The sequence below is a fragment of the Lepisma saccharinum genome, chromosome 3 (genome assembly GCF_977018435.1).
Source record: "Lepisma saccharinum chromosome 3, izLepSacc3.1, whole genome shotgun sequence".
NCBI lineage: Eukaryota > Metazoa > Arthropoda > Insecta > Zygentoma > Lepismatidae > Lepisma > Lepisma saccharinum.
In genome coordinates, this window is record NC_139231.1 from 70,278,753 (window position 1) to 70,291,267 (window position 12,515).

Genomic DNA, 12,515 nt, shown 5'->3' on the forward strand with positions numbered 1-12,515 from the left:
CTCGTGACCTAGAGGTCGCTTCTGATTGGTTATGCTACGAAAAATGCTACGGAAACAGGACCGATCCTATCCTTGAGAAATGCCATGAAATATGCCATGGCATCTGAAATGCCATAATATTTTTCACTTTAGCATTTTGGTCATGGCGTAAATGTTAAGAAAAATGCTTTCGTCTAAAACGGGCTTTATTATATATGAACAAATATCGTGAACCAAATTAAAAATGTTTACTAGTTTCCAGGTTCTTAGTTTTCATTGTGTTATTTTGTTGAAATTGATCATAACTTCCTCACTCGCTTTTTCTGGCACAATTTTAAAAATACGTACAATCACCGGCTATAAAAATGGACCTAGATCCTGAAATTCTCGGTTCCCTGCAAGGTGTTGTGTGTGTTGCCTAACCCTACGGAAATAAGTGGTAACTTCTACTATCGCCGTAGAATTAGGCATCACACACAACGCCTTGTAGGCAAGCGAGTATTTCCGGATCTAGGTGTCCCATTTTTATTACCGGTGATTGTACTTTCACAGGCTGTACATCGACAACTTCATTTGAGTAAAAAATTCATTTTGAATTTCTATTCTGTGAATCAACAGAAAATATTAACATAGATTTGATTGATTGATTGATTTGGTGTTTTAAGTCCACTTTATGCACAGTAAGGCTAATCGGGACTGGACCTACAGTTTAAAGCGTAATCCGAACCACTATGTGCCTCCACCGGGTATCGAACCGGGGACCCCTTGATTACAAGGCGACGACGCTACTACTGCACCATCGGGGAGGCCAATATTAACATAGAATATTATCCAATAAATACCCAATATTAACTCAAGATGGTTTTAAGTGTATTGTTTAAGTGTCCTGCTCGTAGTTGCAATACAAATTAGTAAATGAGCTCTAAATCAATCTCTAAGGGAGATTTCAGACAGAAGCAACACGCAACACATGCTGCTTGTGAACGAGCCAATCAGCAGCAACGTTTTACACCGTGGCGGCATGACAAGGCCGCTCAAGCCTGCGTTCGATTGGTGAAATCTTCAAGCGACACGTGTCGCCTGTCGCTTCGGTGTGAATTCTCCCTAACTCTTGATGAACTTTCGTTTGCATCTTTAGAAAAGAAGAAAAAGTGCAGTGGCTGTCATTACAAGTTATCTATCGGAGGCGAGTGTGGGAGTCTGTGTATGCGGACACCTTCGCAGATATGACGATAATAATAGCGTGTTTCCTGTCATTCCGTGGAGCACGCCAACAGGAAGTTTTGTTTGTGCAAGTAGAACAGGAACTTCGATGCTTATCGTGGTGCAGAGCGTGCTAAAACGCAAGTGCCACTTTGTAGTACTGGTGCGCTGGGTACGATTGTAATTGCTTGCGCTGTACAGCGATACAGCTGATCTGAACACGCGAACAGTTCCCTCGGAACATATTTCTGAGCCAATGTGACGTACGGAGGAGTGTTACAAGATGTTATCTTTCCATCGATGCTCTCTTACATCCTAGTGTTCTTAAGGAATGAAATTGTAGGCGGCCTCCGTGGCAGAGTGGTCAACGTGGTGCTCTACGAAGCCAGAGCTTCTAGTTTCGAACCCCTGTTAAGGCATCTATTTCATCAGTTGAAAGTAGAGGGACGCCAAAGAGCCACCTCGCCAGGGTGAAAATTTTATCTTGAGCCGCCGCCTGAAGGAACGGTACAGTGGGATGCACAACTATTACTGGGTAAATTGTCAATCACATGTTCATTCGCGGTCCGAGAATTGAAAGACAAAGCCAACGAAACAATCAATATCAGTACATTTTCATTCTTCGCTTATCTAGTTCTCATTCAATTTCACAACATACGTTGTAGCATTTGATGCCTGAAAGGTCGGATTTAATATAGGTAATGCCGCTCTTGGGGATTTTAAACATGTCTACACTGTAGTAAGACGAATGCACGTGCCTTCAATATCCACACTTCGCAAGCATCAAAAGATTTGATAACATTTTTCATAATTTGTGTAATTTTTACGTGTAAAAGTATCCTATCTAAAATAATGTCCAAACTAAGTCGTATTGCAATAAATCTGAAGCGTTTCTTTTCTTGATTTATTAGTAATATAGTCTCTGCTTAAATCCCTCAGTTCAAATCGCTCAGGTTTATTTTCATTTCACTAAATAAATAAATAATAATAATAATAAAAAAAATCCTATTCCTAAATGGTGTGACAATGGAAAGCAGGAAGGATTATTTGTATCGATATCAGGTTTGCAAACTTTGTGCTCAGGTATGAAGGCGTTGCTTCTGTGGGTGAAGACTTCTTGTTGAGGTCACGATGCCGTGCAGAAAAAACAATAATTAAGACAAAAATTGTTCACGAAAGCTTTTCGTATATTAGTGCAGGTCAGGAACGTAGCAACAGTGTGAACCAAAAAAAAAGTTAAGAAAGCACGAAACTGCCTCGCAACAGGTGTTCCAGTCATGCCAAAAATAACCAACTAAATGAAAATAAGTGCGAACAACATGCGTGACACAGCACAATGCGTGTTATTTTGTCCATGAACGATTTCCTCCACTGATCCTACCTGAACTGATGCTTACGATATCAGCTTTTAACATCTAGCAACACGCAACTCTTGAGATTTTGCTCAAAGCCGCACTTCAAGCTACCTACAAGGAATACAAACCATAAAGGTTTTAAAAATGTAACCATATCGCACAACAGGTTAAAACAAACCCTTGCACACGGGTTAGCAACAACGCCTTTCAACAGAAAATTTTTAGCAGCATTGCACACGAAATTGGCCGAACATTAACAACTGTAGCAGATACTTTCTGTGCCGTAAATCTAATCATAAAAGTGTCAGAATAGCCATATTGAGAGATACATCAAATAAGCCCTTTAACGAGGGTTTAGCTCGTAAATATTTCACGCGCATACGCCAGACATTTAAGCATTACATATGTGATGACTTTATTGTCGATTCTACACGTTGATATACGTGTATCAGCTGGGAATTGTACATGTTTTAACCTTGTTCATTTTGAAATATTTGTCTCCGTGCCTTCACAAGGTGGATTAGATAAAGGTATGTTCATAACGGGATGTGAGGGGTTAGCTACGAAATGAAGTTTCTCTTTACTACATTTAACTCTTAAAATTCTTAATTTTTATGTAACGAAATACCTAGCTTTTCCACGGATGGGATGCATATCCATTACCAGACTTTGTTTTACACAGTGCGAGGTTCAAGAATCGAAGCAAAACGTTCATATTTACTGAGATATTACTTGCGCTTTACCGTTGAGATCGCGGTCCCGTTTCGACACTCGCTCTACAGACTTCAGGATGTTGATCTGTTTATTCAAATCACGTGATACCTCTTTGCGCTTAAAAATTAGACTAATTGTTCATAGGTGCCGCCCCCATTACGTAACTCTTGTATTCACAGCTTGGATTATGTTTAACAAGCTCCCCCTACCTCTTTCTCTCTTTGCGCAGAAGCGCTGTTGCCAACTGAGCTCTCTTCAAACCAGATCTAGGCCCTTGAGTACTTTTACTTTGCTCTTGAAAATTCAAAAGCCTCCGTGGAGTGTTTCTAGCCCCACCAGGAAAAATGTAGCTATTTTTTTTGGTGTAGGTAGCCCTTGTTCAGTTGGCAAGAAATGCACATCAAAGTTTATGACGCAATTCGTTGTTCCAGCTTCCACTGGATATTCATACGTCATTATCCTAACTAATAACCAATGCGAAATATACAGGGCGGGGGCACCAAATTTGAATAATCTTGGGGGCAAGATTGACATACTAAATTCCGTGGCGTATCAATCACACTTAATGGAAAAAATTACTGTGGATTCCAAAATATATACATACTAACAACATAAAAAGTAAATACAACAGTAATATTTCATTTAAATATTAATATTGTGAAATACTTATTCACTTCTTGAGCTGACGTCATCTGCGTACTGCAATGTTTTATTCTAATCATTCTTCGGGATATCAGTGGATATTGAAGATGGGGGTATTTTGTTTCCCCTTGGGATATTGGGGGGAGGCCAGAGAATCGCTTGCCCCCTCCCCGTCCGCGAAGGTAGCGTCCATGATTCTGGACGATGTAAAATTCGCCTTTTGAAAGAAAACTGCATGGCTGTTTACGTTCTCTGAGTGTATATTTTTCCATGCCCCTTGTCTCTTTCAATTAAAAACTTATGGAAGTGACTTTTGTGCCACCCTGTATTCATTCATTCATTGTTTTCTGCCCAGGTGCAGGTCTTTCCTTGCAACCCCCATGCTGTTCGATCTTTAACCCTTCTCTTTGTAGCAGCGTAGGACCCATTTATTTGGATGGCTTCAATCATTTCGTATCTTATTCTTCCCCGGATTTTCTTTCCCTTGACCATTCTTTCAATAACATGATGGCGATGGCGCAGTGGTAGCGTCGTCTCCTTGTTAATCAAGGGGTTCTGGGTTCGATACCGGCGGAGGCACATAGTGGTTCGGATCCAACTTTAAACTGCAGGTCCAGTCTCGGTTAGCCTTACTGTGCATAAAGTGGACTTAAAACACCAAATCAACCAACCAACCTTCAATAGCATCCCTTAGGATACAGTTTCTTCTCATCCGTGACCACTCTGTATAAGCGGCTAAAATAAATTAGGAAAATACGCATGGCCCAGTATTAGCACCGTAAGTCGCTCCCTTACTCGTACCCTTACACGTTATTGCAACGTGGAATCCGTGCTTTGGTAGCATTTTGTGAACTACAGACCTCTAAACGTTCTGGGTTCGAGTTCCTGCCAGGAAATAGTCATTTGAAAGTATATACATTTTGAATGGTGATCTGCTTGTCTAATCATCACATGAAAATGAGCTCTTAACGTTTTTCTTAAAGGTGTAAAGAGCACGTAGACAAATTAGGATTCTTTTGTAGCTCAATTGGCAACACTGCACAGGCGTTCTTTCGTTCAGAGCATTACCTGCCTCCCTGTTCGATAGCAAATCAGCCTCGCCAAAGAACAGGGACAAAAAAATAAAAGTAGGACGTGCGGAATGGAAGAATCATTGCCTAACTCCATTAGTTATGGCGTAATGGATGAAAAAAGAATAAGAAGGATATCGCAGATGAAAAGAGAAATGCTCCTATATGAATTTCGAGCACACGAAAGAAAGAAGTGCTCCTACGCTTGTGATAAAAATAATGCTTTGGTGATTGCTGTTGGTTGCTGCACGGTTAGTCCCTGTAAAAAAAAAATTGCCCTCGCTTCTCGTGTATTTATTGTTCGTCTTTCTTCTAGAGCACTGCAACATTTGTTGGTTAATATGAGTGCGAGTCCAAGTTTCACTGTCGCAACTTTACAAAGACTCAGATAATGACAATTTTTTAAAAATAAAAACATGGTTCAAAAGAATGGCTCCTAACTTCTATTACTGCGTTATTTGTAGTCATATTATGAAAGAAACAAGTACTTGTTAGTGAAATGTTTAATTATTTGCGAAACAGACTTCTTACGCAATGCTATATGATACTTGGTATATTCTCCTCTTGTTCTACGAGTGGCTTCTATTAATTCATTATTTTTCTATTAGATTAGGTTTCATCGCATAACAATAATGTTGAAGATATGCCTGCGTATTGCTTGCCCTAACGTTACTTTAAGAATAGAAGTTATTTGCTTTACAATAATTCTTGCCAAAGACAACATCTACCTTCGCATTATTAAACTATTCTCAAGAATAATCTACGGTGAGGATATGTTAGTTCACCGTATCGAGAAGCGAATGCGCAAAATCATCGATGGAACATAACTGACTTACTTCAATGTGGCTATTCGCTGTGCGGCGTGTGACAAATTGTAGGGCCCATGTCGCTTGGAGAAATGCGAACGCAACATGTGAACTTAGCGTGTAGAGATGCGAACGTAGCATGTTCTGTTTGCACTTTTCAATAAATTGTAGACTTTTCACTAGGACTTGTGCGCCTAGAACACATCATTTTCATCGTTACAATGGAGCAAGTGAAAGGAGTGTTGATAGGTGTAGATTGCATGGTTCCTAGTTACCCATGTCGCCAGGCCCGTACCCAGGGGAGAGATAGAGATAGATAGATTAATCTAAAGAAAGGAGAAACATTCAGTTCTGTGTTCCGCAAATTAACAATGTTTTCAAATTTCCTTCAAATTTCTTATGCGAGCGCCATTAAAAAGTCATGATAATTCTATATTTAGAAAATAATATATTTATAAATTAAATGTTGCATACTAGCAATTATTATTATTACAATAAAGGACATGTCTGAATGTGAATTAACAAAAAAATGGAGACATTTTCGCATCAAGGCTGCAGTTCGAAAAATGTCGTGACAGGGATAAACGTAACGGACTGTTCTGACTAAATAGGCGAATCGGATGTCTGGTAGCCTTGCAACATTGGTTATAAAATTAAAACTGCCGAATATTGCAGACTGGAGACTTCTACACAAGAAACACATTAATTTATGCAAGAACAAAATTGAAATTTTTACAAATTTGAAAAATCGAGGATGTTGTTTTCGTAGTTTTTATAGGTGCACATTTAAATATTTCAGTGTTCGAACAGGGCATGGCCCCTATGGCCCCACCCCTGGGTACGGGCCTGCATGTCGCACTGTTTCTGGACATTTTTCTCAGCTTGTCAGAGATTGCTCTGGAATAAGGCTCGTACTAACAAGTGGAGGCTCTATATTATCCTCTTAGCAGCCACCCTTGACTTTTAAAAATTTTTCATGTTTAGATTTTCACTTCCAAATAACAAGTTGGGTGAATACAGAAATCCTAATGGTATTTTAAAGTGAGATGCACAAGTATTGCTTGACATAAATTGTATTTTTTAATGTTATTTTCAGTTTTTTCTTCAGAATGCAGAAAGCTGTTCAAGTAACTTGAAAATGTCTTGGTGGACAGACTCAAATTCTTTTCGCGCATGTAAATTTATTTTCATTTTTCCTCAAGTCTCAGTCCATGGTTTACAATAAAAATGGCGATAGCGAGTGTCAGTTTTGATAGCCATGAAAGGTAAAGTGCTACATGTTTACATATTATGTAAACAATTAAATCAGATTTTAAGTAGATATGTTTTTGTATGTAACAACGTCGAAAGGTGAAAGAAACAAAACAAATCTCATTTCCAAAACCGTAACAGATAAACTTGCTACGCATGTTGAAGTTCAGAGAATGTAGAAGAGTGTAACAAATGTCGTCTGCTCTGTGATAAAAATCCGTATCAGACTATCGTTGATTCTCCTCCCACCACTCTCTTCGATTTCATTTCAGAAGAAGGTCGATTACATTCCTCGAGGGAATAAGAATGAGACAAGGAAACGAAGGAAAACAACTTCACGTGTCGGAATTTGTTCTTTGCGTATACGGTTACTGAAAAACGATGGATTAAGAAATACAAAAATACACACACGAAAGGCAGGTGGAGATCGTGACCTGCTATTCTGCGGCGTGACCACGTTCTAGGGTGAAAGCAGTGTTTCCAACTCGGAGAAAAAATCACTTGAAGTTATATAATTATTACCAAGTACGAAAAGGGTTCACGGAAATTCCCTTTCTAATTCGAAATTACTATAATTGTTATGTTTTAGATTTCTTCCACTAGGTGGCCAAACTACCGGTATGACAGTGTTTTAGAGTCTCCATTTATTGTTGCAGACACCTTTCACTGTTTTTCAGAATGTTTAGCATTGATTAGTCTGTGGTTACAGTAGACTTACATATAATATGCACAAAATAAACAGTGATGTTGATTTCTAATTCCATGCAAGGTTACTTAGGTTGTGTTTTGTCACTGATATGTTTGAGTTGGTTTTTATGTGGTTATTTAACATTTCTTCCCTATCTATTTACGCTAATTGTGACAATAAGGATGAATGACAATTACATAAAATATATGAATGAACAAACACAATAGAATACACTTAACGACCGGAACTTTGATCCATACCCTCCAGTCACAGGTAGAATCGACGCGCTTATGTACTGTAAGTATTCTAGGTAGACCATGCCAGGCAATCGCGCATATCGATATGTTATTTTATTAATAAGTTTTATAAAAAGAAAGAAATGGTAACATTTTAAAACTAAATCCAAACACATACACACACTCACTCACACACACCCACACACACAAACACACAGTGAGAGAGAGAGAGAGAGAGAGAGAGAGAGAGAGAGCATCTAAAGTTGTTGGACAGAATATGATTACATCGATTTTGAGATTACATGTACAATTACATTCAAGAATCAAAACAGTAACTTATGCCCCATAAATACAATACAAAAAGAACTGAAAATATGAACGCAGGTTTTCGAATTGTTGTACCAACACAATTTTATAATACATCCTACTGTCAACCTAGTTTTGGTTCACCCTGTATATTATATATTCTGTCTTATCAGCATCAATTTGTTACTCGTGTGATTCTGGGGGTCCATTCCCAGGTTCAGAATTACAGTGGTTGTAGTTGGAAATGATGAGGTGAAGTAATTATAAAATAAGTAGCAGTTAGATTAGTTGTGTTCGAACCAAGAATCTTGATTATTGGTGGGATATTTCGCTGTTTAGCTATTTATTCGTTGAAGAGGGTGGCAACGCTGAAATCTTGCCGGAATAATTGACACTGAACTCTTCCTTGTCTTATCCGGACCGCATCGTGACAGATCGCAGGGAACCGCACTGACAGCGTTTTTATAAGGTGCCGGTAGACAGCGCCACTTTCTACACTCCATTTTTTCCACTCTTAATTGAATGTTTTCGAACGCGGAACTTCGCAGGGGAAAGTACGACCTCTCTTGTCGATTTATTCCATGCAATCAATCATCTATCTTCAGGTCATCAGCTTATTCTAATCCGTAAATCTATATACGCTATTTGCTTGCAATTGTACGCTGGAACAGAAAGATTCTCGATAAAATTAGACATTTTAATAATGACTAAACAGGATCTGAAACTTCCCAGTTAATACATTGACCAGTGTCATCCACTGAATAGTTGCAAACCATTCCGTCGTTTCGTAGGGTTCTTAAGTAATCCCACCAGTCAATAATGTTTAACCTTATTAATAATTCCTGAAGTAAACCAATCTTTTGTTTTCCACCATGTTATATAGTGGCGGCTACAATAAATCACTTAACTTAGATTCTAGTAACTAATGTTGCAAATCTCTACTGAATATTCGTAAAAAGTGCCACCTGGACGAGCGTTACAAATGCGAGTTCTACAACAATTAATTCGGGGCCTCCCCGATGGCGCAGTGGTAGCGTCGTCGCCTTGTAATCAAGGTGTCCCGGGTTCGATTCCCGGTGGAGGCACATAGTGGTTCGGATGCCACTTTAAACTGTAGGTCCAGTCCCGATTAGCCTTACTGTGCATAAAGTGGACTTAAAACAACAAATCAACAACATACAACAATTAATTCGAATTTCCCATTCATATTTGCATGTGTTTTGTACAGAAAAGTTGGAACAATTACGATAAAATAGCATATGGCATCACTATGGCAATTATTGGAAAGTCGCAGACGAGAGTCAGGTATAACATGTTATTTAATAAATACTGTTAACATGATGTCACATGGGATACTTCTTTTTCTTAAGGATAATTGTACTATATTTTAAACAGTTTTTTTTCAGTTACTTCTAATTAAAAATAATCCATAAATGTCGTTTTGGTGAAAATTTGTGAGATCCTCAATACACGTCACTCTACTGTTTGTGTTTTTTTTTGTTTGAAAACTGAGCCTCTACAAAAATTTGTAATCAACTTGTTTGGTCCTCTTTTTTTTTTTTAAAGATCATCAATATAATTACACTTGGAATTCGAGGAATTTATCATGAAAGACATACATTTACAGTTTGGATGGTCACCAGAGTAGCCGCAGTGAATACAGTTAGCCAACTTTGTATTTTTGGTATTAACGTAGCTTTTCTGCCACTTTTGGCTAGTCGCCACGATGAGGATGAACGATAGATAGATGAAACTGACGAAGGGAAAACTCAGAAAGAAACACGAATGGCTAGCCGAGACTCGAACCTGGAACTTCCGGTGGCGAGCTCAACGTTCTCGGCCACCGAGAGAGTATAGTAATAAGAATGACAAGCGTATAGACTTGGAAGTACTAACTTGTTTTTTCTCTCGACAGCTTCGACGCGACGAAGTCGACGAAGGGGGCGAGCAAGCTGCGCCGGGACCTGATCAATGCCGAGATCGCCAACCTGAGGGACCTCCTGCCTCTGCCCCCGTCCACCCGGCAGCGCCTGTCCCAGCTGCAGCTCATGGCCCTCGTCTGCGTCTACGTCAGGAAGGCCAACTACTTCCAGCAAGGTAGGACAACTATAGTGTGATTGACTTGTTCATGTAGTTTTTACTTTCTTGAAGACCAGCCACGAAACATACTGATCGTGAGGGTACTGTATAGTGTGTAAAGTGTGAAATAATTAATGGTGAGAGAGAGAGGTATGAAGAGCGATAGGAACACTCGCTGCGGAAAAAAAAATAGGAGGAAAACAGCGAAACAGAATATTAGAGAAGAGGTAATCGAAGAGGTGTAGCGCGAGGCGGAATGTTGGCGATAAAGTGTAACGCGAGGCGGAGTGTCGGCGAGAAGATGAAACGCGAAACTGAATCGTCGAGAAAGTGTAACGGAGAAGCGGCATGTCGTCGAGGGGCTGTAAGCAGAATGTCGTCGAGGGGCTGTAACGGAGAAGCGGAATGTCGTCGAGGGGCTGTAACGGAGAAGCGGAATGTCGTCGAGGGGCTGTAACGGAGAAGCGGAATGTCGTCGAGGGTCTGTAACGGAGAAGCGGAATGTGTTCGAGGGACAGTAACGGAGGAGCGGAATGTCGTCGATGGGCTGTAACGGAGAAGCGGAATGTCGTCGAGAGGGTGTAACTGAGAAGCGGAATGTCGTCTAGGGGCTGTAACGGAGAAGCGGAATGACGTCGATGGACTGTACCGGAGAAGCGGAATGTCGTCGAGAGGGTGTAACTGAGAAGCGGAATGTCGTCTAGGGGCTGTAACTGAGAAGCGGAAAGTCGTCGAGGGGCTGTAACTGAGAAGCGGAAAGTCGTCGAGGGGCTGTAACGGAAAAGTGGAATGTCGTCGAGGGGCTGTAAGCGGAATCTCGTCGATGGGCTGTAACGGAGGAGCGGAATGCCGTCGAGGGGGTGTAACTGAGAAGCGGAATGTCGGCTAAAAAAATCACAGTTTACCTTGACATGAGAGAATTGTTTTATTTTTGCGTATATGGTGGGTAAGGAAGGCCAAATCTGGATAAAATATTCCGCCCATAACAGTTACATTTTTTAATCCATCGGGATTATCCTTTGATGTCAAAGCAGATGTAGGATAATTTGTTATCCGGATTCCATGACTGTCTAGAACTAGATCAGTGCTCGAAGAAGGTGTATGGGGTCGGTAACCATAGCTCCACATGAGAAGTCACGACCACCTTCTCAGAACAGGGCCAGGGCAGAGAGGGGCTCATGTTTCACAGATCACGAAGGAATAAGCCACTGACGTGTGGAGGTCGCATTTACATCAAGGTGGCGCCACGAGAAACCGCATCGCTCGCAAGCCATGAATCTCGCATCGCATCGCCCGCGGGAACTTTCAACAGAGAACGGAAGAGGTCATAAATTGAACATAAATGTGTGAAATCTGTATAATTGCAGGATAGCCGCTTCTTACTTTGCCAGGTCATTAGCGAGGTCCGGATTTAATCCGATTTCTGGCCTCGGGACGTTCTGTCTGTTCTGCATGTTGTTTTTGCAGCGAGTCGCTTGTGTTTTGTTTCGTTCTCCCCCACCCCCTTCCTCTTGCTTCGATGTAATCTTCACGATCCGTGTGTAATGAGGTGGGGGGAGGGGGTGCTTCGCCCATCAGCACTTTTGAGAGGAGTTGTAAGGGAAATTGACAAATTACTTCTCCTGGTTCCTTCTACGAGGAATTAAAAAATCATCAATCATTTCGGAGGTGAAAAACGAAACTTCCCTGCTCACCATTCCTCCCTCCTCCCCTTCCCACCTCTCCGCTCCGCCTGGATGGTTCGGCTGCAAGTATTCGTCGGGCAAGGGAGAAAAGGTGGATACATATGTGGAAGGAAAAGGCAGAATTAGAAAGGTGAGTACCTGTGAAACCATAATGCCTTGCGCGGAATGAATCTGCATTTCCATGAGAACTTTTTTTTTTACCGTTGAAGATGCGTTCACGGCACTGCACGATAACAAGAGTCATCCACAAATATTTTCAGTTCACCATCTCTTATTTTTTTTCTTTACGTATACAAATCTCCGTAATTATATGTGGTTCAGTTTCCAAACTATACAACAGACAGCCTCTGTGGCATATCCCGCTACAATGTAAGAGCCTAGGTTCGAATCCTGGGTTAATCATTGTGATTGTTCACTTCTGTAATTCATTCTACCTAGAATGGGAAAAAAAATCGACGATAATAACAGAAAAATACCCAACCTGAACACACTGAAATACAG

At 40.5% G+C, this 12,515-nt stretch overlaps 1 protein-coding gene across 1 annotated transcript in view; it reads left to right on the top strand.

Moving 5' to 3' along the window:
* The window catches only part of dysf (neuronal PAS domain protein dysfusion), a 388,516-nt gene that overhangs the window by 85,544 nt on the left and 290,457 nt on the right, over nt 1–12,515 (top strand). The window contains exon 2 of the mRNA XM_083118732.1: nt 10,166–10,347. Within this exon, the coding sequence (XP_082974858.1) occupies nt 10,166–10,347 (182 nt within the window). The remainder of the gene's footprint in view (nt 1–10,165; nt 10,348–12,515) is intronic.